This window comes from Asterias rubens, chromosome 11 (genome assembly GCF_902459465.1).
Source record: "Asterias rubens chromosome 11, eAstRub1.3, whole genome shotgun sequence".
In the NCBI taxonomy this organism is placed as follows: Eukaryota; Metazoa; Echinodermata; class Asteroidea; order Forcipulatida; family Asteriidae; genus Asterias; species Asterias rubens.
In genome coordinates this window covers 10,429,630-10,456,608 of record NC_047072.1, presented here as the reverse complement: position 1 = coordinate 10,456,608, position 26,979 = coordinate 10,429,630, and the positions used below count along the sequence as shown (strand labels likewise).

Sequence of the window (26,979 nt, the reverse complement as noted above, 5' to 3'; positions counted from 1 at the left end):
AACCGTTTTTTTTTTTTTTTTTTTTTTTTTCATTGAAGTAGCGCCCTGAGCACCTTGGTGGATATGTGCACTTTATAAAACTTTATTATTATTATAAATTATGTCGTGGGGGAAATGTTAATGTGCTTTGTCTGTCCCTTCTTAAGATAAAAGTTGGCGGTGTCAGTTTCTTGCTGCCTCTGCAATCATGACCAGTGCTTCAGCGGGACTCACCATGGAGAGCGCCCTCTCATCCAGTCCCATCTGTTGGGCCAGGGCAGTCAGGTCGAGTCCCATGAGCCGCATGAAAGACAGAAATTCTATATCCTCACCTAAAAATGCAAGAACACAAAAAGTTGAGGAATAACTTTTTAATAGATGGAACTAAAGATTATTAATTATGGTTTTAACATTTTTGGTTAAAAACTTCAGTGGTCTAGTTGGCAGGACACTGCTGTAGAATGCAAAGGTCATGGATTCTGTTTTTGAGAATCTGTAACATTGCAACCAAATAAATAAATTTTCTACAACAACATTAACTTGCAGGTCTGATTCTTCACAGAGGCAACAAAAGCAATTGCCTCCCTGCCCCCTGGTCATTGCCTTGGTGCCCTTTTTAATAGGTTGTCCTTCACCAAGGAGTACATGCCTTGGTGCCCTTGCCGTTTCAAAAATGAAGAATACAGGCCTGATTAAGAGGAGTAACTTACCTGTGTAAGGGTTGATTTTCTTTGGACATGTTGGGTTACAATGAGGGCAGGTTGCATGATCAAGAAGTCTCAGCTGGCATCTTTTCTTCTTCCTTGGTGTAGGTCGTTTGGCAGATGCACCGGGGTCATCACCTTGCATTTCCCTGTCTACCATCTGTCCTGGCTTACGGCCGTTCCTTTTCTTGCCGAGTCGTGTCTGTCTTTCTGTCGTCTCTACACCAAGAAGGGAAATCAGACATTCAAAATTTACTCTTGGTGCTGTTTCTCTTTCTATGCAATCACCTACATAAAGTCAGGTTGGGGTAGTGGTGTCTTGCTCTGCCTTCCACCTCTGGGACCCTGGTTCGTATCCTACCGGAGCACACTATGTGGATTGGGTTTTTCAATCCCTGCCCGACTGCCTGGGTTACTGCGTGATGACTTTACATAGATTTTTTTGGAGTCTCAAAATTGATTACTTTATTTATCTCTTATTTGCTTTTTTCAACTTAGGCTGTTCACGACTCACAGGTATTCAAATATTGGGACTTGTTAAAGTCATGTTCATGCACATTAAAGGGAAGGTACACGTTTGGTAATTACTCAAAACAAATATTAACTTAAAAACTGACTTGGTAACGAGCATTGGAGAGCTGTTGATAGTATAAAACATTGTGTGAAACGCTCCCTCTGAAGTAGCGTAGATTTTGAGAAAGAGGTAATTTCTCACTAAAATAATAAAAGACTTCTAGCTAGAAGTCTTTTATTCCTATCTGAAAGTACACAAATTCGTCCAACAAGGGTGTTGTTTCTGTCATCATTATTTTTCTCACAACTTCGATGACCAGTTGAGCTCAAATTTTCTCAGGCTTGTCATTGTATGCTTATGTTGGGATACACCAAGTGAGAAGACTGGTCTTTGACAATTACCAAAGGTATACCTTCCCTTTAAAGCAATGCAAGTAGGAACCAAAGGTTTCGAAAACAGAGCAAGACACAAGCAAGACTTCAAAGCTCTATTGACATCAAACCTAGACAAATCACCCTTCAATTTTATTTGGACTAATACAATCAGACGACTTTCAGATTAAAGCTCACAAAACAGATTCATACATTATTTCTTAGTGCCTGTCTGTGACAGATACTCATAATATATATACAGCTCTACAGTAAACTAGAAACATGCATCTATAAACAAGATCCGAAACATCACATACAGAAAGCCAAGCACATTCCGTTAAATCCTCTCTGAAAAGAAAATCCACTCTATAATCATACCCCTTGTTTTGTACCCTTGTTGTATCCTCCATTTCTCCTAATGAATATTTTTGAGATTAAGAACTTTCTTTGCATGGGTCAATCCATGGGCAGTATTGCCATCGTAGCAACAACAAAGAGCAAGTTCGAGTGTGCACCATGGTTAACTAAAGGTTGATTATTTCGACTCAAACCCAGGCTGGTCGACTATTGGTTGACTACTGTGGTCGACCATTTGAGACCAGCCTCGTGACCATGGTTTCTTCACTGGTCCCAATAGCCTGTTCAATGCTAACATAAGCGCAGAGGGGAACCAATGACACTAAAGCGAAAACTCGGAAGGCAAAGGAAGTGTTGAGTATCGTGATACCGATGGTTGACTTGGTTTCCAAACAAGTCGTTTGAGTGAGTGCATCACTGCTCATGTATGTTGCTGGTCAGTATTCCCTTAAATGTGCGCACTCGAACTTGCTCCTACCTGCACTTCGTTTCCATGGCCACCAACCACCTCCTCCACTCTCGTCCTCTTCATCCTCAGCTGTGGTTGGTGGGTGTGCGGTTGTCATGGGATGCCCACTCCCATATTCTGAAGAGTATTCAGTTTCTTTGGAGACGCCAAAGAGAGGAACCCCTGCCTCCTTGGTGAAATCGAGCACTGCATGCAAGAGATATCACCAGGGAGACCAGTTCAGAACATGCCAGTTTTTTTTATTGTTTTTTTTTATGTGGTAACTTTTAGTAGCGTTAAGTGGCATTTGGCTCTCTGTTTTTATAGCATTTTGTTTTTTATAACAGTAAGAATTTTTGTTTTTTCTTATAGTGGAGCTATAAGCTGCAACTTAAATTACTGTTAAATCTGGAATTTTTTTTTTTTTAACTAGCCAGTCCTTTGTCTAACCTACAATGTACTCTAGTGTAAAATTAATGGCTACTTGGTGTTCTCACGTGTACCACCAGCCAGGTATCTGTCCCCATTATGACAAATATAAAGTTATGTTTAAACACTGAATTTGTTTCCCATAAAGAAATAAATTCTACAGTATAAGCTTTTGAATAATCAGATTGGTAGTTTTGGTGCATTTTGTCCAGAAGTTCCTCTACAAGCAATACTACCCAAATGAACCTTTTGCTTAAAGTAACGGTTGAGCATCAGAGAATTGAAGCTTTGCATATATAGAGGCTTCATATCAGATCACTGCATTTTACATGTAGTTTCATGTTTATCCAAACCTGTATAGTTATATGTTAAATTTGTAGTCATCAATGAATTTTTTTTTTTTTGCATGGATTTAAACTCGCAGTGAAATGTTCATGGCTTTCTTTTTGGTTAGTTCGTTAGTGAAGACTACTTATCACAACACAACAACGCAAGCAAGCATGCATAAGGGGCACATAAAAAGCATACCCAACACATCCACAGCAAAATAAAAAGAGAAGAAATCATTTGTTCAGCTCACTTGTGTATAAAGGGGCAGTTGGTGTGGAAAAGTTGGGTGGTTCCGACTGGCACACACGAACACCGATCTTGACAAAATAGGAAGACCGCCAACATAGGGCTAGAAAGATCATTTTGGGGTTGAGCACCAGTACATTCACCCTGAGGTCATTGGTTCAAACACCAAATCACTTAAAAATTTCTCAGTCAGTTTCCCTTCTTGTTTGGTATTTATATCAAAATATTTATAAGGGGTACATAGATATCTTTGTGAGGGATTTCTAAAGTGATCTGCTCCTTGTATTTTGACGACCGGTGAACTTAAAAGTGCCGTTGTTTTTCTACAACTATCCCTCTCTATCAGTGAGGATTTTGCTTTATTGACTTACCTTGTTCTTCTGGTTCATTCTTCTTCAGCCAACACTGCAAGGCCTTGTGAAGTCTAACATTTCGCACTTGGATGCTTGTCCAGTCACTGTCGATTTCCAAAGAAGGTTCAGAATTAATTGAAGCAGCTGTTTTCAGGCTGAATTTCTTGTTAAAACCTGTGTTGGTGTATTTCTTTTCACTATGCTTGTCCAAATGATAACTGAGGTTTGAAACTGGTTTGTCGTAACACTGTGCATGCACAGCAAGCTCTCTCTCTCTCTCTTTACGAGTTGTGGATGGTTGTTCAGTAAAGAACCAGGGCCCAATTTCATAGAGCTGCTTAAGCACAAAATTCTGCTTAAGCAAAAAAATCTATGCTTTGTCAAATCAGATTACCGGCCAAGACTCCACCAATTGTTATGCCAAGTAAACAACAGCTAAACACCAGTCACAAGCAAAGAATATGGCATGAAATTGTGGCCTGTAACATGTGTAAAATAAGCGAGCTATTTTCGTGCTTAACCATTGTTTTTGCTTAAGCAGCTCTATGAAATTGGCCCCAGTTGTGTTACAACTCGGTGCTTCATTAATAGTACGCTATGTCAAAATGATCTTGTACCTTGGAGTGGCTACCCTCAGTAAAAATGTTTTTATATGAAATGATATCTATCCAACCAGAATAGTGGAGTATCAGTCATGTTTAGTATCGTTTGTGGTATTAACACCATGTTTATACTTTTGAGATGATATATTTAGCTGTTGCAAACTGCTAACCAACCAATGGGGCTTGTGGTATAAATGCAAACATAGCCGAGTCTTTATGCTTTCATGACTTTTGCAGAGGAGAATGTAGCTCTGATAAGAACTTGTCTTGTTTGGTTCTTTAAAGGGAAGGTACATATTTTGTAATTGTTAAAGACCAGTCTTCTCACTTGGTGTATCCCAACATAAGCATAAAAAAACAACCTGTGAAAATTTGAGATAAATTGGTCATCGAAGTTGTGAGAAAATGATGAGAGAAAAAACATCCTTGTTGGACGAATTTGTGTGCATTCAGATAGGAATAAAAGACTTCTGGCTAAAAGTCTTTTTTTATTTTAGTGAGAAGTTACCTCTTTCTCAAAATCTATGCTACTTCAGAGGGAGCCGTTTCTCACAATGTTTTATACTATCAACAGCTCCCCAATGCTTTGAACACCCAGCAGGGTGGATATGTGCGCATTACAAGTCTTATTATTATTATTATTTATTATTATTATGCTCGTTACCAAGTCAGTTTTTAAGTTAATATTTGTTTTGAGTAATTACCAAACGTGTACCTTCCCTTTAAGAATGCAGTAGTTGAATATTAGGACAATTTCTTTCAAAACAAAGCATGATTAAGTTACTCACTCACCCGAACTATGGTCTAGTGAGCACAGTAAAAAATATCACATGGGTTTTACCACGCACCCAAACAAGTTTGTGCTTATTAAAAAAAATTAAAATTAATTCATCACCAACAATTAACTGCCACAAAAAAGCTATGAAACAGTTCCTGAATATTTAAAAGTTTAAGTAGTTTTAATTCACTTACCTTTTTGTAAGGATCATGTGGGCATAACAAGCTGGTGCAAATACCGCACTGAGTGGAAAGAACAGAAGGACACCTTTAAAAGTTGATCACTTTTATAATTTAATATATAGGTGTGTTGTAACACCGTGTAAGGATAATCTCTAATTGAGTTGGGGGTGGTTCTGAAAAGAGTTGTAGGTATCACCTCTACGTTTCGATCAGCATGCTCTGATCGTCTTCAGTAGAAAGCTTGACTCTAAATGCTTGATGCGGATTGTCTTGGTGATACACTTTTATAATAGTGTATCTGTCAATGTAAAAATCTAAATGACTGGAGAACAAATATAAAACAATGAAATATTTACGAGGTGTTTCGAAGTGAAGCCCGCATATCTCGACCGGTTTTCTGCATAAAGTTCCAATGCTCAATCTGGATAGGTGGTTCTGACATTCCAACCATTAACTGGGCTTCGTCATACAACCATTGGAAGATGAATACTGGTGCTGTAATGAGACAATAACAAATATGAGGGATCAGTTCACTTTGACTTCAAACTTAGACTCAATCATGGCCAGGGCCCGATTTCATAGCGCTGCTTAGCGGCCGGTTTTGTGCTTACTGTGCAGTTTCTATTTCATAGCGCTGCTAACCGTTAGCACACAAAAAGGCATGCTAACGTTCTGGTGCTTACCACACGAAAATAAATGACGTCACAATGCAAATCCACGGCAAACACGCCAATGGCCTCCCAATTTTTCTGCTAACCTGTGAAATACGCTAAAGCTTAAGCAAATTTTTCTGCTACAGTAAGCACGCAAATTTGCTTACCGTTAAGCAGCGCTATGAAATTGGGCCCTGGTGGTTATTAAGAGCAGCAGTGGGTGAGTCGTTGTCAAGGTTTTTACCCTATGAAAATGAGTATTTTGAACATATTAAAAATCTCTTAAAGGTTAAAGCCATGTCATTTGTTTACTGTAAAGCTCTTCTCACTGTCTCTTCAGGAAAACATGTAGGGTTTTTACTCGTGAGTGTGGGTTCGAATCCCAGTCATGATACTTGTGTCCTTGCGCAAGATGCTTTACTATAATTTCTTCGCTTCATCCAGGGGTATAAATTGGTACCTGCAAGGGTAGAGGGCGGTATACACTCCCCAGGGAGCTGAGAAAGATTTAAAAGCAATGTTGTTGGCCCAATGACCTGTGCACTAATGTAAAGGGCATTGAGACGTTATTGTGAAATGCGCTAATAAGGACTAATTATTATTTATTATTTTTAAATATCAACACTTCCTTACTCTGTAATGTCTCGTGTATCCTAAAGCCGAAGAAACATTTCCATTTGTTCTCCTCTCCGTACATTTCAAGACATGTTTTTGGTGCTATGCTGTTCCATAACCTTGACAAAATAAGGAAGATAAAAAGGTTAAATAACATTATTGTAAACTCATACTTGGTACCATACCTGATACTTGTGCCTACTTGGTACTTGTACTCGAGTACTATCCAGCACCATTTTGATGGTACTCGTTTACATACTCAAATAACTCTACTATAAGTCCGTACTCATACTTGATTTAACCTGTACTTTGGTCATGTACTAGCCCTTCTGAAAATGTACTTGATTTCAAAGTACTCATCATGATCAAAATATGGTCACTGTGAAAACATAGCATTGCCATATCAAAATATACAAATAATGAATGTTTATGAGTGCAATGGTTCAAATATTTTCATGGGGTGAAAGATGGAATGTTTTTTTCCAACGAGGTAGAGTCGAGTTGAATGGAACATAATTGAATAACATAAATCTATCAATGAAAGATCCTAGAGTAACCTCAGGGAGTTTGGGTTAAGCTGAACAAAAACCAAGTGTTCTCTTACTTTGTTCCTAACTGTAGAGCCATAGCAGGATTGCAGACAAATCTACATTGCTCTATCGGAGTCTGTTGCTCCTGATCCAAGAACCAACCAGAATCAATCAGCCCCAAGACCTGTGCACTGCTGCCTGCTTCAGCTAGCATTGCTGATGCTCTGTCCAAGTTCAGCATCACACCTGTTCCTCCGGCACTTATAAAGGAATGAAACAAAATGAAGATGTATCACTCTTATTAGAAACCACCTTTTTTCAAATGCTTCCCCAGGCTGGATAAGTTTGAGATTTATGTCAAAAGTTGATAAACACGGTACAATGTCGTCGTCTTTTATGGACTTTTTCCTTCTTCCGTCTTCTTGTGAGCTGTGGACACTTTCTGGAAGTAAACGCTCTTATTCTGTCTCTTTTCTGTCTTAAAATGATAATCAAAATAATGATGACCATTAGTAATGTGTCGGAATCGCCATAGGTAGGTGCCCTCGCGGCACTAACATTTACTAATTATGTTTTACAACAAACAATGCATTATGAGACCTTTTTTTATATAGCAGCTTAGCTTTATAAGGTGCTTTGGCACACTCTGCTGCCAACCCTTTCTAGAATATACCAGGTGCAACCAGATTTCTTGAACAAGCATTCATAAATACCCCAGACAGTTTCTCTACTGCTATTTCTGGAGAGCGCGTCACGTGGGGGTGTTTAAACCTTTGATAATGATTAGTGTTTATAACCGGCTGGCTTCCGCGTGTCAGGCGCGCAAGATTATCATGCGGAACGCAATTCATAGCTATTAGTAACAGCGCGTAATCTACTTCTAAACGCGCGCGTGTAATCTATTTCTAAGCGCGCGCGAGTACACACAACCTATGCGCAACAGACTCTTCACAGAGTTTTTAAAAAAATATATTTTTAAACCTCAAATTTTCAATTTAAATGTTTCTTAACAAAAGGGCATTTATGAATGAGAATAAAAGAGGAGTGACTCGCTCTTCAACGTCCGTTTAAAACCTTGTAGGGTCGTTTCCGTGCGCTAAAGGGGCCTTTATCACACGGCAATTCGACCCTGCCGGCTTTAAACGGCCGTGTAAGAACTCGTCGCACCCTTTTATTCCCTTATTGAACAACACACACTACTAAAATGAAAGACAAGGCAATAGGGGCGTCCTAAGGACACAAACGCCATACTGGGACTCGAACCCACACTCGGCCACACTCAACATCATCAGGCCTACAATTACACAAACGCCATACTGGGACTCGAACCCACACTCGGCCACACTATGTCAACATCATCAGGCCTACAATTACACAAACGCCATACTGGGACTCGAACCCACACTCGGCCACACTATGTCAACATCATCAGGCCTACAATTACACAAACGCCATACTGGGACTCGAACCCACACTCGGCCACACTATGTCAACATCATCAGGCCTACAATTACACAAACGCCATACTGGGACTCGAACCCACACTCGGCCACACTCAACATCATCAGGCCTACAATTACACAAACGCCATACTGGGACTCGAACCCACACTCGGCCACACTATGTCAACATCATCAGGCCTACAATTACACAAACGCCATACTGGGACTCGAACCCACACTCGGCCACACTATGTCAACATCATCAGGCCTACAATTACACAAACGCCATACTGGGACTCGAACCCACACTCGGCCACACTCAACATCATCAGGCCTACAATTACACAAACGCCATACTGGGACTCGAACCCACACTCGGCCACACTATGTCAACATCATCAGGCCTACAATTACACAAACGCCATACTGGGACTCGAACCCACACTCGGCCACACTATGTCAACATCATCAGGCCTACAATTACACAAACGCCATACTGGGACTCGAACCCACACTCGGCCACACTATGTCAACATCATCAGGCCTACAATTACACAAACGCCATACTGGGACTCGAACCCACACTCGGCCACACTATGTCAACATCATCAGGCCTACAATTACACAAACGCCATACTGGGACTCGAACCCACACTCGGCCACACTATGTCAACATCATCAGGCCTACAATTACACAAACGCCATACTGGGACTCGAACCCACACTCGGCCACACTATGTCAACATCATCAGGCCTACAATTACACAAACGCCATACTGGGACTCGAACCCACACTCGGCCACACTCAACATCATCAGGCCTACAATTACACAAACGCCATACTGGGACTCGAACCCACACTCGGCCACACTATGTCAACATCATCAGGCCTACAATTACACAAAGGCCTCCATGGCCTCTGTGACCCCTGTCTGGGTCTTGGCGTTCCTTTAAAAGTTTCCCACAGACTTTAAGATTTTCCAATGGAATTGCCCTTTGCAAAATTAAAAAATCTTGTCCCTCAAATTTGAAATCCTAGGTCTGTGTTTTAAGGTCTTTGTACTTTATTATAGCTGTTTGAATATCTACCTGCTACCAGCAAAGACAACTTGCCGAGCATCCAGAAGACCTATCCCAAGTAACTCCTTGAAGATCTCATTCAATATAAGAGCACCCATAAATGCATAGCCACCTGTAAGATAGAACATACTCATCATTAAAGGCACTGGACATGTTTGGTAGTTGTATCCAAACATATGCTTCAAATAACAAAACTGTGAAAATTTGGACTTAAATGGTCATCAAAGTTGTAAGGTAATTAAGAAAAAACGCCCTTGTTGCACAAATTTGTGTGCTTTCAGATGCCTAAAAAAGTGCTTCTGGCCTGAAGTCTGTAATACTTCAGAGGGAGCCGTCTCTCACAAAGTGCTATACTATCTCTCGGATCAACTTTTTAATTAATGACCCAAGGGGAAAGTTTGTTACCAGGTTCTGACGCTGGTGCTGTTCCACTCCACACATCACTTGAGCAGTAAGGCACATATCTAAATACACACAAAAGTAAATTAAATATATCTGTCAGGAAATGTAGAAAAAGCATGTCAACACTTAATAATTTGCACAATTAATAATTGTTTATTTTGTGGTGGGTGTTGTAAAACTCACAAAAACAGAAGAAACTGTTTTGTTCTAAATTGCAAGAAAACAAAACAAAGTGGAGACAGATGTGGAGCTTTGCATGGTGTAGAAAGTGAACATTTGCAGAAGACAAAATGTAAGAATTTCTTCTCGAGAAGAGGTGGTTTCTGAATTAAGTCTCAAAGTTTAAAAAATTATGCTCCACATGTCTTCACCATAATAAAAGAATCAATTTTGGGGTGGGGCGCCAAGACCTGTAGAAAAAATAAACATATTTGGGGGTTTTCTTTTACAAAAGTCAATTCCAATCTACTGAATAACAGCAGGGGTGTCATTTCAGTTTGAGATCTTAAAGGCAGTGGACACTATTGGTAATTACTCAAAATAGTTATTATCATAAAACTTTTCTTGATTATGAGTAATGGGGAGAGGTTGGTAGTATAAAACTTTGTGAGAAGCAGCTCCCTCTGAAGTGACGTAGTTTTCGAGAAAGAAGTAATTTTCCACGAATTTGATTTCGAGACCTCAAGTTTAGAATTAGAGGTCTCGAAATCAAGCATCTAAACGCACACAACTTTGTGTGACACGGGTGTTTTTTTCTTTCATTATTATCTCGCAACTTTGATGACCGATTGAGCTCAATTTTCACAGGTTAGTTCTTTTATGCATATGTTGAGATACACCAACTGCGAAGGCTAGTCTTTGACAATTGCCAATAGTGTCCACTGCCTTTAAAGGGAAGCTCCAATAATTGACTGTTAACTTACACAACATTGGATTTCCAGAATACAGGATTTTCCTCGGGATCTGGAGACAGAATTCCTGTACCTGTCAAATCAATCAATTTGTTTAACTTTAAGTAAAACAGATAATTATATTGAGTCTAATTGAACTACAAAAAGGATGTACAATTCTTCAATATTGTTGATATGAGCCACAAAACCAATGGGCCTTTTTTGAGATATGGAGGACACAATACACTATTGGGTTTGGGTATATCTGTTTAATTTAGTAGTGACTTCTGATATAGCGTGCATGTTCGACAGTCAGCGACGCTCAAGGCGCTTTAACATACGGTATTTTCCTGCAAGCTATGTAGGACTACATTTGAATTATGAGACCAACTCCTTTTTACATACATGTAGCACCAATTAATGGATTACAAGGTGCTGTAGCGCTACCAATCAACCAAGAACACCGGGACAAACCCCTTCTCTTTACAATAAAGGTACTGGGTTCTGTTACGAACATTACGCACCACACAAAATCAATGGCTTGCCGTCCCCTTCAAAGAACCAAACATCATGGGTGTCTTGCTGAAGGACACAGGTGTCACGACTGGGACTCGAACCCACACTCTGCTGATCAGAAACACCAGGGTTTGAATCCGGTGCTCTTAATCGCTCGGCCATGACACGCCATATTGTTCCCAAACCAAATGGTGCACCCTTATTATAGGGTTCACTATAGTACATCAAAAAGGATAATGGCTTTGGATGCAAGCTTGAACAGACTGAGCACACCTTCAACCGAATGCCTGTAAAATGCATTAACTCTACAGCCTCACCTGTGACAGTCATTGCCCTAAATGCTTGGTATAAAACAGCTCCATCTTTGTTTACGTTTTTGAATTAATCATTAGCATACGGATTAATAGCCAATTACCTGTTTTCGTTTTGAGCCAACTCCTTGAACTCATGAGCTTGCTTGATGTTTGCCATCTGTTGTGGCAGCTGTCTCGGTCATAACAATGCCATCCTCCTAGAAGAGAAGTAACGGGAATCCAAATTAGCATCCTCACTTTTTTTAACTCGGTTTACAGTGGAAAGACCAGGGCCCAATTTCATAGAGCTGCTAAGCACGAAAATTTGCTTAGCATAAAATTTCTTCCTTGAAAAAAACAGGATTAACAACCAAATTTCCATTTCTTGCATATCGCTTATTACTGGTGTTCAGCCATTGTTTGCTTATCCTGAAAACCATATGGAAATTGTCTGGTAATCCTGTTTTTATCAAGGCAACAATTTCATGCTAAGCAAATTTTTGTGCTTAGCAGCTCTATGAAATTGGGCCCAGGGGAAAGACCAGGGGAAAGACTGGGGCTTGTGTGTGATAACATGTTTATTGGAACAAATTGCAGGAAGCAGTGCGAGCAATGTTAGCGTTTTCAATCTTGGAGTTTGTCAATGTTTTTGCTAATGGAGGCTGGGGTTAGGTGAATTTGAAGATCTAATTTAGGGAGGCCAAGGCCATGTCTTAAATGTTGTATTGATGTAAGACTATTTGCTAGATGAATGCAGAGATACATTCTTCAAGATTGCTACTGCAATAACTACAGACCATCTTGGGCCTAAAGCAGTGCAGTAGCTAAACTCTCACACAGTAACTTTTTTTGTCTGTTTTATTCCCCCTTGTTAAAATAATAATAACACGTTTTTATATAGCGCTTTTCACACCCGGGGGCTTCCCAAAGCGCTTCACATTATTACCCCTGGTCACTGGGCCTTAATTCAGTCCTTAAACCATCTCAGCTCCCTGGTGGGGAGTATGCAGCCTGTGCAACATTAATATGCGCTACTCGGCTAAATCAATCACAAGAACCATCTCTGCCCTCACAGGTACCCATTTACCCCTGGGTGGAGAGAAGCAATTATAGTTAAGTGTCTTGCTCAGGGACACAAGTGTCACGACCGGGATTCGAACCCACACTCTGCTGAACAGAAGCATCAGAGCTTGAATTCGGTGCTCGTATCCGCTCGGCCACGACACCCTTATGATGGATAAGTTTTAGTGAAAAGTACACCATTGGTGATCTTGACAACACTTGTTAAAGGCACTTCACACCTTTCGGTAATTGTCAAAAACCAGTGTTCTTTAATCCCAACATATGCATAAAATAACAAACCTGTGAAAATTTGGAGTCGACTTTGGTCATCGAAATTGCAAGAGAATAATGAAAGAAAAAACACCCTTGTTGCACAAATTTATGTGATTTCAGATAATTGAGATGCCTAAAAAGGGATTTAGGTCTGAAGTCTTTTAATATTTGAGTGAGAAATGACCTCTTTCTCAAAAACTATGATTACTTCAGAGGGAGTCATTTCTCTCATTTATTTTAGAAATACTATCAACAGCTCTCCATTGCTCGTTACCAAGTAATTTTTTAAACTGAAAATTATTTTGAGTAATTACCAATAGTGTCTAGTGCCTTAAAGGACACAAGTGTTGAATTAACAGTATTTACTTAATACCAAGACTCGAACCCATATTCTGCTGATCAGAAACACCAGAGTTGGAGTCCTGTGTGCTTGGTTGCTCAGCCACAAAATGTTGTCTATTTCAAAATGAATACTTACCTTCCAGGTAAATGAGCCATTTTTTACTACCCTGAGATCGCCTGAAGTAGTATCTAAAAAAGATAACACAAAAAGTAGGTTATTTATCTTTCTTCTCTTTCTGCCTCTAAAGACATTCATATTGTTTTGGTTATTGGTATTATCAAATGTGTTTGTTTTGGGAGCAAATACATTTTGAGGGTTTATTTGATGTACATGTAGGCATATTGGACCACTTATTTGTGCACTGTTTAATCTCACTTTGGAGCAAGAGAAGTGGGCAAGAGTTTTGAGGGGGCGAGGGTAATTATTAATCAACAAATAAATAAATTCATAAAATTGATTGAACGTATTTTTGTAACCAAAAAATCATAATGTTTTATATACATCACCCCTGCTTGGAGCTGAAGGAAGCCTTCCATTACAGTTTGTTGCAATAGAAACTAATTTTGTGTTGAGCAAAGAAAAACTGACAAGAGCAGGATTTCAACCTGTCACCTCCGAATTGTTAACGTGGCGGCGCTCTACCAACTGAGCTACCGAGCTGTAATTTTGGCAGACTCTCTATTTTGTCAATATCTTTGTTACGGGGTGCCAGTCGAAAGCCACTGCCTATAACCACTGGTTATAACTGCCATGAAGTCAGGGATTACATTCAAGTCTGCGATGGGAAGTAACAGTGAGGGGATCCCCTTAAGGGGATGCGACTTTCAAGAAAGCAATAAAAGGAAATAAATAGTCTGCTTTCTTTCAAAGCAAAATTGACAGGTTCACTGACAAACATCGCCTTGAAATGTATTGGCCAAATTTAATATTGCACCCAGTGGCTTAACCCTATACGTAATATGGCAATATAACATAGTTTTACTACCCTTTTTGTGTTGTTTAATAGTACCGTAATTTATAGAGGACTCTTAACAGGATAGTCCACTGGGTTTAAACATATTGGGACAGAAAAACTGCTGGATGGTTAAAAACTTGTTTGTGCACATTTTTGCTGAAAACAAGGTTTGGGATTTTATGGATTTCTACACTCTTTGGTTCTCAGAGATGTAGCACAGGATTGGGAATTAACAGGTGAAAAAAACATACTTATTATAAAGTTTATATTTTTACCAATCCTCTTGAGAAGTATTTTCATCTTTAACACTGTCAGCATTTCCTGAAATTGGACCATTGTTCTCTGTTGGGAAGTACTGGTTACATTCAAACAGGGTAAACTATCCCGTTGGGACACTTTATGTGTCAGCTCACAAATGGAAAGTGTTGTTTCTGCTCTTTCAATTGATATTTCAATTAGTGGAAGAGGTTTCTATTTAGGGTAGAGGTATATAATGAAGGTATCTTGTGGGATATCAAAACTATTTTGGGGTGTTTTAATTTTTGGTTTTACCCTTACATCGATGTACATTAGCACTGTATACTCAGTATGTACACCCTAATGGAGGTATTTTCTTTGTGATATAAAAAAGATGTTGGGAGTGTGTTCCCAGATCTCCACAAGAAGGTTTCAATCGGGGTAGAGGTATACCCTAATGAAGGTATTTTCTTTGCGATATCAAAAAGATGTTGGGAGTGTGTTCCCAGATCTCCACATTTAGAGTGGTAGGTTTTAATCGGGGTAGAGGTATACCCTAATGGAGGTCGTTTGACAAACTGTTATAAATAGCTTTACCCTGCCGGTGTTCCATCATTGCATGTGACTGACTGATTTGTCAGCTGGAACAGCCTCATGTGTTGCATCTCCCCACTGAATCCGCAGGTCTGGAGTGCTGATGCCAGGTGCTTGATCTGGGCCATCAGGTTGTCTGGATCCCCGTTCACGGTCTTGAGGTCTAGTACAAACTCATTTGATTCTTCTTGGGTACCACCTTGTTCTGTTGAGGCAGGAACTCTCCTTGTTGATGTGAGGAGGATGAGGCTTGATAGTTGGAGGAGGATGAGGATGGTTGATGTTGTTGAAGTCATTGTGCTGTGGGGAAAAGTAGACAGTGTATAAAAAGATATAAGTGTTTTCCTATCATCTGTATGTATAAGAGTTTCAAATGGCATAAAGTTGACCCCAGGAGTTCATGCATCAGCATACGTTTAGAACCGACTCCCAAAATTAATGGCAACATGTGGGAAGAAGTACAGCAGTTATGGAAAAAGACATAACTTTTTATCTCCCAAAATTTGATTATAATGAGCAACTGTGTCATGAGGGACTATTCTTCGTGTGGACATACTCGCTGTGGATTTTGGTAATATTTCAAAAACCAAACCACCTTTTGAAATGAAACTCGGGCCTAAGTTCGTGTATGCTTCGTTTTTGAAAGGGCAAGGGCACCAAGGCATTTTCTCTTTGCTACAGGGCACCACATGAGGGAAATAGTAAGTCTCTACTGGAGCATTTCAAGGGCACCAAGGCTATGACCAGTGGGCACCGAGGCCTGGAAACTTTCATGGGCTAGTTTTATTGCACATCTAGTTTAAACAGGATTGAAACTTCCAACAGTTCCAAAGACAAAAATGTATTACTTTGCCTCTTTTGGAAAAAGGCCAACCAGATGAAAAACAATACCAATCATTTTCCACTCAACTTGGCTTGTTATCAATCTGCATTAAGACACCCCAGGGGCTGCTTAGGAGGTTCAAGGCCGCATCACGGCTTGAGGAAAGACCAGCTCAAAAAACAGAAACTCCCAAGAAAAGGGGGGGGGAAATCATGCTTAAGGCCAAGTAAAAAATAATACCCGTTGGTCGTCCGTTTGTTTTTCTAAAAAGAGGAGAATGGGGCCTTTTTATTTAGTTTTTCCTTTTCAAATGGGCCGCCAAGAATTTAATTCAAACTGGCCACCAATTCTCTCAGTTTAAAGTCCCCACTTATTGTATGTAGTTGCAAGTTCTTAAAAGATTGGTAAGAACCATGAGAAATTGCAGAAAATTATATTGTCTTTTTGAAGAACAAAATAATTAGCATATAAAAATATAAAAAGGGATGTTGCCTCACTTACTTCATGTATTTACAAGTTCTTTAAATATTAGAAAGTTTAATGAGAAATTCACAAACAATTACATGTAATTGTCTTTTTGAAAAGAAAGAAAAAAAGAAAGATGCGGCCTCAAAAAGGGATGAGGAAGGAGACGACTAACTGGTATTTTTTTTATTTGGCCTAATGTGAAACAAGATAGCCAGCCCAAATGGTCCGTCAAAAGAGCAACGCGTGCCGCAAGTCCCCGGCCGCCTGACCGTGGCTCTTCGGTCCCTTTGATGTCCCAGGCTCCACTGGCCCAACTCCCCTGAGTGGGCCCGTGTGATGTTTGCCTAATAAGCCGGTGATGTGTGCCGCTTCACAACAGAGGCCTGGTTTCGGGTCAGAATTTGTCTGAACAAAATAATGTGTTCGCCTTGAAAACGCCTGTTTTTCTGGGGGTTTTTCATGAAATGAAGCTGTTTTCATTTTGCTTATATACCCCCCTGACATTCAGGAATATTTATTATGGCCGAGGTCTGGTTTGCGTTTTAGAGCTTTTTCATTATTTTGGGTTTCTGCGGTGCCCCCCCCCTTTTGTGTGTGTGTTGGGGGGGGGGGTGTTCTAGATCACTTTAGTGCGCCCACTGAAGCCAATCGGACTAATTTATCAGTGGCAATCGGTTCACTAAGTTTTAATTTTTGTTTAAACAAATTTCCATGATACAGTATTAAATACCAAATCGAAAGGGACTCGTAAAAAGCTACGGATGACGGAAAGCCAGTATATAGCCACACAGGATGTTTTCCCTTGGTCTCAATGCATGGAGCTGTGCTCAAAGTGTGTATAATTTAACCACACAGAGCAACGACCAGACTATTTAAACCCGTTCAGTCATGCATCTCGACCGGTGTTGAACTGCCGAGTGCACTCGAGTGGAAAGACAACTCAAAACTCTGTCTTCACAATCCATCCTAAATCAACTTGTTCTTTTTTCCCAATCATACCAACCAAGGACAGTTCTCCGTTTCTTGATTTAGGGTGTTTCCGGAAACTGGACCAAAACCGCGAGTTCACCGTACTCTTCAAAACAACGAAAAGTTCGTTCAGACCCCCGCACACTCCTTCCTAAGCCGTTTGAAGTTTAAGTTGGTATAACGGGGGCAGTACAAAATCAATATTTTTCCGGATCTTGACGGGGCTTAAGCTCCCAAACATGAGCAGCAAAAAATACCCCTCTTTAAAGACCGAGCCGCCCCTCAAAAACACAGCATCCTCCCGCCTTGTTGTTCCTCTCTCTAAAAGGTCACCGGCCAATTTGTTTGTACAGATTTCAGGGGTGCCACTCTCGGCTCGTTTACTTGGGAGCATCAACAAACACTGTCAGCCAAACCAAAAAACCTCAACAAATTCCGAAGTTCAAAGGGACCATACGGCAGGTTTGGACGATCTTTACACAACTCGTAAATACCCCGAAATAGTTCGGATGGATTAACACCTTGAAGCTCCAGCTAGCTTTCAGGGCCTCTCCGATGATCTGACAATTTTTTCTTACTGCAAATTATTTCAGTCAGTGAGCGAACTAGTTTAATAGAATGCGATGTTCCGTGTGTTGACTCTTCGTTTACATATTGTAATTTTTTTCCAATAATGTGTACCTTTTTTGAAAGTTATTGTCACCGCTTCAAATTTATACCTATGAAGGCTATATAGGCTATGAAGAACTGCCCGATGAACAGAAAACTTTGCTAACACTGCAAACAAACTGTGAGTTAAAATTGTCCGAGGAGAGAATCAAAGCGTACATTATGGTGTTAAATTAACACCAATGTAATTGTCTTTGTTTAAATTAGTGTCATTTTAACACCTTATGCTGGAAGATTGAATCCTTTTGGTTGTATTTTTATGTGACAACACCCATTGACTCAATTTAACACCCCACGTTTTTGAAGTTTCATTTACGCAGAAGCGGCGAATAGTCAATTGGTGTGAAATTGAATTGAGATTCAGTGCTGCTTCTCGAGTCCAGCCCTTCCAACCGTAAAGAAAGAAGTTCCAACAAACCAACCAACCAACAGCGAGGCAATGTTAACTTTGGGTCACAGTTACTTATCAAATCCCCCTCCAAAAGTGACCTCCACTACCCCCATTCAGATGTGTCCCTTCGAGGCTTTTTGTGTGAAGCGCTATATAAAACCTGTGTAGTATTATTATTATTATTATTAGTATGCCTTTTTGGTGCCCTTACCCTTTTAAAGAAGAAGCATACAGGCCTTTCCTAGAACAAGTTTTCATCAATAGACATAGTCACGTGGCATCCGGTTTGAAAAAAGTTTGTTGACTTTTAATATTCCCGCCCTTGTTGGATGCTATTGTTTGATGTTACGGTTCCACAGCCTACTACATTGTCGATCCAAGAAAACATGTTTTCCCCTTCCCAAAAAAATATCGGTACACTTCAAAAGAAGCACTCGCCTTGAGAACTCTTTACAAATACTTGTTTGTTTTCTACTCGGCAAGAGTCAAAGTAACTCCCACAACGGTCTTCTTACAAATGGACAGCTTATCCCTAAAAGTTTAGAACATCCTTTAATTATTTCCGAAATCTTTGAAAACCTTGTTTTCCTCCCGCAGCAGGCAGACCACACGTATGTTTTTCTTGTTGTTTGTTTCGGCCGGCGCACCTTCAATATTTTGTTTTCTCTCACTCTCTGTTAGGTGCCGCGGCCACTGCCCGTCTCTGCCCCGTGGCACCTGATGGGGGTAACACGCGAACCGCCATTCGCCGTTCGCTGACGGACCGAAATATCGGTGATTGGACTTTATAAACTTCTTGGCTATTTTTAGTCACCACATAGTACTATACAAATTTGTAACCATTAATTATCTTTTTACAAAACTCTAATTATCAGGCAGCAACTGCATGTCACAGCGCCAAAAAATAAGAAAATTACAAAATTCCAATGTTTTGTACATTTTTTAAATTTTTTTTTCAAGTTTGAATGGCACTTATGCGAATATAAAAAGAGGAGCCGAATTCAGCTGATCCGAAGAAAAGTTGGTCACAATGCAGTTCCGGTGTCGATTTCCTAAGTTAACAAACTTAAGACTTAGTCAACAAAACTTATCCCGAGTAACTCGCCATAACTCAAGAAAAGACTGGTCTTATACTCTATACGAAATCCACCCCAGGACTGGTTCATGGAACAACCAGAAAAAAAGTTTCAAGAAGATTTCACAACAATCCCCTTCGTTGCTCTCATGCTGTTCACTGCTTTGGTCCCGGTACAAAATAAATACCCAGCCGGGTCAATGCCTTCAATGATAACCAAGTGATCAGTCAGTTTGAAAGCTTCGTGGAGGCAAACGGCCTTGCATTGCAGACGCAGCGAAGCTTAGCTTGAGCTTAAATCTAACAGAAATATCTCACCGGATCACCTTTTGATTAAACCAAGAACGGTATGCCAACTTCGTTCAGGTAGATTCTGTTTTCAACCCAAACAATTATTTCAAGTGGTTCTTTTTAAATGAAGTCAACGGTCAGTGCGGGGAAACGACCTTGGCAGGAATATTCGGGGCCGTTTTCCGACTCTGGCTTCGTCATCATACGTTGGGGGTACACAGGACATCCTCAGCAACAACCGTAGCAACAGCCGTAGTCCGTTAGCCGTCAATTTCGGATATCATAATAATATACGTATTTAATGTGTATAGGCCATGTTTACAAAAGAGACACAGAGCCTGGACTTTCTGTAGGCATGATTTGTGCACAGCTCAATGGAAGTAAACAAAATATGTTATGGCGATTGCATCTCAAAACTTGTTCAACTCTTATTATGGTTAGGCTAGGCCTAATTATGGAAGGTCCTGTTGCAAACCGTCCCAGATTCTGCAGAAAGTTCCGTTGAAATAAACCAGTCTGCCCTTGTTCTGGTGATCAAATTTAACATTTTATGTTAAATGTAACTCTAAATATCTCCCTGAATGCAAGAAGCAAATGTTGCATCTTCCCCCGTGGTGGTATAAAAAAATTTTTACGTTCTTGTTGGGACCCACATACCCATTGACATTAATTTGCCGATAAGTTATGCTCAACTGTAAAAGCAGATAATCCACTGGAGTCAACATATGACCAACAAAGTCCTATATGGGAACCAACCCAAACTCAGACAGAGAAGGATGCGTTTTGCTGGCCACTGCTACAGGAGCAACAACGAACCAGTGTCCAATATTGTTCTTTGGACCCCTAAGCATGGGAGGAGGAAACCTGGTAGAATAACTAACTTACACCGACACTCTCAAAAATGGACACGGGACTTGAATCAACAGATTTCATGTCGGCAATGGGAGACAGGAAGGCTTGTTGGGGAACCATTGTGATTCGAGGACACCACTCGACTTGAGCAAAAGTAAGCAAGTAAAGTAAGCATGCTCAGCTAGATGTAGGCACTAAAGTGGTTATCAGTTGTAACCTATTACAAGATAATGAGTAACGTGGGCTACTGTTCAAAACATCCAGCTCAACATTAGCTCAACAACCCCTGGAATTTCTCTTCTTAGTACGGACATTTCTTCCTGGAAGAAATTCCGTTTAAAATTAGATTTAGTTTACCGTGGTTTCAGTCGGAGGTTTCTCTACAAATTGACTTTGAGTAATTATAATCACTGTCTGTTGACCTTAAAATGTAGAATTTGAAGCATAAACGATGCGAACTTGTGATTGATAAGGTTTTAACTTCTGACGGAAATATTTTCCCGGAAGATTGATAGTTAAAAAAAGAGGATTGTCCTTGGGGACACAGTGTAATTTTATGCAGCGTTGCAATGTTTTTTTTATGGTTTAAAGGCAGTGGACACTATTGGTAATTACTCAAAATAATTATTTGCATAAAACCTTACCTGGTAATGGGGAGAGGTTGATAGTACAAAACATTGTGAAAAACAGCTCCCTCTGAAGTGAAGTAGTTTTCGAGAGAGAAGTAATTTTCCACGAATTTGATTTCGAGACATCAAGTTTAGAATGTAATTAGCATATTTCATGGGAAGGGCCATTGTCAAAGACCAGTCTTCTCACTTGCTGTATCTCAACAAATGCATAAAATAACAAACCTGTAACATTTGAGCTCAATCGGTCATCGAAGTTGGGGGATAATAATGAAAGAAAAACACCCCTGTCACACGAAGTTGTGTGCTTTCAGATGCTTGATTTCGAGACCTCAAATTCTAAATCTGATGTCTCGAAATCAAATTGGTGGAAATTTACTACTTTCTCGAAACTACTCCACTTCAGAGGGAGCCGTTTCTCACAACGTTTTATACTACCAACCTCTCCTCAATACTCGTTACCAAGTAAGGCGTTGTGCTTATAAATATTGTGAGTAATTACCAATAGTGTCCACTGCCTTTAATACCAAGCAGGGATAAAATGCCATGATGCCCTTGCCCTTTCAAAAACGAAGAGCATAAACGCCTGAACCTACAATCCCGGCCAAAATGCTTGGGCCACCCTTTCCTAACGTTGTATACAACGATTCCCTGTGCACTTCCCATTCACATTCAAAACATTTGTCCCCCGCCCCCCGCTCAATGTTGACTGTAACTCGGAACACAACTCAGAACACAATCAGCAATTGGAACCAACATTGAAAGGGGGCAGGGGGGCCCAACGAGATATGGCCGGGATTGTAGATCGGAGAGCATGATCAGAGGTCCACCCCCTCTGGTGTAACAGTATACCAATATAATAGATATTAAATTTGCATCGGGGATAAAGAATATTAATTTTGGTTTTTACCCATACACCGATGTGTGTTAGCACTGTATACTCAGTACTTTCCCGAGTCCTGTGAAAAACTTAGGATTCGAACTGCCTCTAGCTGCCGGCCAACCTCGGTAGTCTAGTTGGTAAGACACTGCTCTAGAATTGCAAGGGTCGTGGGTTCGAATCCCACCCGAGTAACATGCCTGTGATATTTTTTCACAGGACTCGGGAAAGTACTGAGTATACAGTGCTAACACACATCGGTGTATGGGTAAAAACCGAAATTAATAGTATACCAATACTTCCGTCCTCGAATCCCTGTGGCTCCACCATTCCTTTGTTTTACAATTATTTATACATATTCTGTAGACCAAAGGAATGCCGTATAGAAAACGCTGGCCTCCCAAAACCAACGCTGTGTGCCTACCCTCTATTATGTGTACTCATAATGGCGCCACGCTATGCCCTGCACACACGCACGCATCGATGGCATTGACTTGAATGGCGACTAAACTTCCAGCGCACGAGCCGTACTCCCTTTGATCTGCCGACACAATGGCGGCAACTCCTTTGATCTTTCAGCCGTGAAAACAGCTACATTGATCCCAAAGAAAAAGAGCTTGTAAATATGCCCTTTGTTGCGGTATGTGTGTGCGTCGCTTTGGGTCCGTCTCGATGACAGAGAAAACAGAGAAAACGAGAAACATCAAAGCATGGCTGAAGCGCAGTATTCGGGAAGCGCCTCATTTGTATGGCTTTCGGGACTCTCTTCTAAGACAAAGTCGCCAGCGGGTCCCCCACCCTTCCAAAGAAAATATCCGATTTATCTTTTCCCCCATTCGATTGGAAATTCTGTTGCAATTTTCCCCCTCAATCCATTGCTGTGATTGATATGAACTGATGTGTATAAATCACTACAACAATTCGTTTATGATTTTTAACTATTGAAAGAACTAACGCCGCCAAATATTAGTATATAGCTACATCAAAGATTAACTTTTGAATGGTACACGAAGACAACAATCGGCAAATATTTACGTAAAATGTGGCGACAACTTGAAGTAAAATAGTTTTTGGAGGTAGCATTGACACGCATGATAAGATTTTTGTCTCGTGCCTGCTGTGTGGTGCAGAAAGTCTCAATTTTTCTGCTACAAACTCCTCTATTCAATACTGTCGTGAGCATTTAGATGACTCTCAACACTGCACTTGAGAAAGCGGCAATTGTTCACACACAGATTTTAATCTGAGAAAGGCTTCGGGCATGAAGTATTTATCGGTCATCGAAAACACACAACTCTTTGCAGCAAGGGTGAGGTTTTCTTTCATAATTAATTCATAATGCTGGGATACACCAAGTGAGGATGATACTGGTCTTCGGCAATTATTTGCCCGGGCGGGGTGTGATCAAGTCCAAGACAAGATGCATTCAAGATATGCCACCAGACCTTCATTATACACACCAAGGGCACTTTGTATAACTTAATAATCTGTGTTGACAAGTCAGGTCATTGTTTGTTCTCTGAGTGTATGTTGTTCCAAGAACTCGCATTGTTTTCAACGTAATAAAAACTCGAATTCATAAAACCTTCACCATCTCGTTTATAGCATTGTAATTTAACAAACAAGACGACAACCATTAAACCCAATTGACGAGAAACATACACTTGAAGATCGGTCACTATAGAGCCAGGGGTGTTAGCCATTGGCCCGGAGTCAATATTTCAAATCCTTTGAATTTTTCGAACACTTTGCAAGCGGGTCAAACACAAGGCAACTGCGCGGTTTCAAAAGGGTTCATTATACCCCAATTTGAACTGTCAGATTATAACTATACCCCGATTGGAAAAGAAAGTATTATCCCAATTGAGACAATGATGTCACAAATTGTCTGCACCCATCGGGGTATACAATGTGTACCCTGAATGGTGTGCCCTATAGTACTCCAGTGCGGATATTGGGTATACAATCGGGCGACGGCCTCTCTATTATGGAGTTCGTGCTTGGGGATTGACACTACAGTTAAAGGCAGTGGACACTATTGGTAATTACTCAAAATTATTATTAGCATAAAACCTTTCTTGGTGACGAGTAATGGGGAGAGGTTGATGGTATAAAACATTGTGAGAAACGGCTTCCTCTGAAGTGCCATAGTTTTCGAGAAAGAAGTAATTTTCCACGAATTTGATTTCGAGACCTCAGATTTAGAACTTGAGGTCTCGAAATCAACCATCTAAACGCACACAACTTTGTGTGACAAGGGTGTTTATTTCTTTTACTATTATCTCGCAAGTTCGAAGACCGATTGAGCTAAAATTGTCACAGGTTTGTCTTTTTATGCATATGTTGAGATACACCAACTGTGAAGGCTAGTCTTTGACAATTACCATTAGTGTCCAATGCCTTTAAAGTTTGCCGAAAAGTACTGTGAAGAAAAAAAAATCAAAACGAAACCTTTTTCAACTGCACGTGGCAGCAAACGAACAAAATCTCATTTTGAATTTGGCGACTAATTGGTTATAGCCTCTTTTAACCGTATTTGTCTCCACGTGGTACGAAACAATCTTCAATCCGGTGCGTTCGAACTTTACCTGCAATCGGACATTGCTGCGTTTATTATTTTACAACATTATCCTTATAGTTTACGACAATAATATTTATGTTGGCAGTCATAATTCGTGTCCCAGTAGCCTGGAAGGTTGATAACAAACTGATGACACACATTAATTTTGAATACATGGCTTTACAAGTAGCGCATCTGGTGAAAAGGTATCATAAACCAAAATGCAAATGTCTGTAGTCCCAAAAGCAGGACAGTTCTTTTCAGAAATAAGAAGTCTCCCGGTTGCCGAAAATCTACTCCGATGTAATAGAATATATAAGCAAGACATTCTCTAAAGATAAAAAAAACTCTACCTGGCAAGTAGAAACACACATGGTGTAATACCGCGAACCAAATAATTGAGAACCATATTATTGATACTTCGCCATACAATGCCTAACAAAATTATTTGGGTTGTTTATGTCCAACAAACAGCTGCCTAATTAGAGGGCAATCTTGCACATCAATGCGATATCGCTGTCATTATACCATCGAGGTAGCTCCCTGTCACACGCTAAGTGTGTTCAATGTCTAAACAAAGAACATAGTTCCCGTTTGCCGGCATCCATCAATGCATTATTTGTCCATACATTTACCCCACTAATGAGCCCTTGAAATCAAGGCCTTTGTCAGAGATAATCTGGGATCGATCTCAAGTGTTGGCTCACCTACCAAAAAAAACGTACATGCAAATACTTACCTGTGTGTAGTCGGTGTAAACAACGCTAGAGTTGTAGTCTCTTTCAGCTCGCCTGAAACTTTTATTGAGAGTATGTAGCCCTTGAGTTTGTCGAACCCGGTGAATTATCGTGGGCACGATCGCGCTGAATGCAACCCGTGTGTGTATCCGAGCGCTCGGTGGTGCGGGAAGAACAAGTTCCAAGTTTGAAAACCTTCAATTCGTTGATGCGACGGACGGCAGTTTGCAGAATTCACAACGGGATTCAATTCCCTATTTTTTTAAGGCAATCAAAAAAATATACGACCAGCCGCATCCACTGCTGGGGAATTAAAAGGAAATGTTGTTGAGGTAGTAGATGAAGATGATTTGTGATCCACACCAGTTGTTTTTGTGCAGTAAATTATTGTTTATCAAAGTTGGTATTTCAGACACGCCGTGAAACGAAGCGGGGCGCAGGGCGATTCTCTCTGCTGGCGATGCACCTTCGTTGCGTGTTGGAGTATTACTGGTCAAAAGTAGAGGAGTACGCGCACATCATTCCGATCTCATTCTATCTCTCTTTCAAACTAGTTAACTGAAGAAGAAGAAAAACATATATATATTTGTGAACTGTCATAAGTGTGGAGAGGGAGAGATTTTGTAAGCGGAGTTGCGTAGTCACGTGTGAATAGAAGCAACACAATCAGATCAAAGGGGACCGGGGCGACAGTGACTTGGAACCCGTTGGCATTGGGCCGTCATTTCGCGGCTTTTGTCCGCGGGTGGGAGTATCAGTGGACGCACCACGGGCCGTAATGTAAACTGCGGCAAGATCACAGGGAAACCCCGAAATTCCCGTGAGCCGCTGGTAGACTTGTTGCATATTTTATCGCGGTGATGCCATTAACAGCGAGGGGGTGATTGCTTGGGTCGGGGTACGAAGGCAGTTTTATTCTGAAGTACCGCGTGTAAATCTAGTGGGGGTGAACGCGCCGATAGCCTGGCAGACACATCTCAGATGCATACCGATCTTAATGCAGCGCATTCTACGGGCAAAAACATACAGGATTATGTTTCAAATACAACGAGCTGGTGAATGGGCACAAATTATTCAATGTTTTCGTCTTGATAAAGTGTTATTTTCGGTCGCCACTTTCGGCAATTTTAAACTGTTGTCGGCAACAAAAGAATTTGAACGAGCCACGCGATTAACTTTTGAAAGAAATTACCTTTCGCAATCGACCATTTGGCCCGTTTTTGTCAACAATCGTGGAATAAATGTCTGACATGCAACAGTCGTTACCTCACAAACTAGTCCCTCAAGCATAGTTACCTCAAATTTGTGAATGGGGATGGTCGATAAATAGATGATTTGAAGAAGAAAAAAAGGGGGAAAAACATAATGTTATCATATTCCTCGGCATTATTTCGGCCAGTTAAATAGTTCCTTATTCGAGGTCAAGAACAAAGAGGCGATAATGCAATGAAAATTTG

At 40.5% G+C, this 26,979-nt stretch overlaps 1 protein-coding gene across 3 annotated transcripts; it reads right to left on the bottom strand.

Moving 5' to 3' along the window:
* Positions 1 to 26,218, bottom strand: LOC117296609 (palmitoleoyl-protein carboxylesterase NOTUM-like). 3 transcript variants are annotated; one of them, XM_033779628.1, is made up of 15 exons: positions 25,525 to 26,218; positions 15,182 to 15,478; positions 13,528 to 13,580; positions 11,837 to 11,932; positions 10,939 to 10,999; positions 10,019 to 10,077; positions 9,623 to 9,725; positions 7,166 to 7,351; positions 6,580 to 6,680; positions 5,650 to 5,788; positions 5,306 to 5,353; positions 3,750 to 3,835; positions 2,404 to 2,580; positions 690 to 902; positions 1 to 311 (listed from the first exon to the last, which is right to left on the bottom strand). In XM_033779628.1, the coding sequence occupies exons 2-15, from the start codon at positions 15,472 to 15,474 to the stop codon at positions 163 to 165; spliced, it is 1,764 nt and encodes a 587-aa protein (XP_033635519.1). In that variant the 5' UTR covers positions 15,475 to 15,478; positions 25,525 to 26,218; the 3' UTR covers positions 1 to 162. The 3 variants fall into 3 exon arrangements, with proteins under 3 accessions (XP_033635519.1, XP_033635518.1, XP_033635520.1); XM_033779627.1 differs by lacking the exon at positions 1 to 311 and having other exon boundaries at positions 321 to 902; XM_033779629.1 differs by lacking the exons at positions 1 to 311; positions 2,404 to 2,580 and having other exon boundaries at positions 321 to 902.
* Between the last annotated feature and the right edge of the window lie 761 nt (positions 26,219 to 26,979).

What these genes read in the sequence shown, in the direction of transcription:
- LOC117296609 (XM_033779627.1), bottom strand. Translation starts at nt 15,474, where the DNA reads ATGACTTCAACAACATCAACCATCCTCATCCTCCTCCAACTATCAAGC. An exon ending in ATGGCTCATTTACCTGGAAG is followed by an intron (nt 11,933 to 13,527) that starts GTAAGTATTCAT and finishes CTTCTCTTCTAG; the next exon opens with GAGGATGGCATTGTTATGAC. An exon ending in GCTCTACAGTTAGGAACAAA is followed by an intron (nt 6,681 to 7,165) that starts GTAAGAGAACAC and finishes TATTTTGTCAAG; the next exon opens with GTTATGGAACAGCATAGCAC.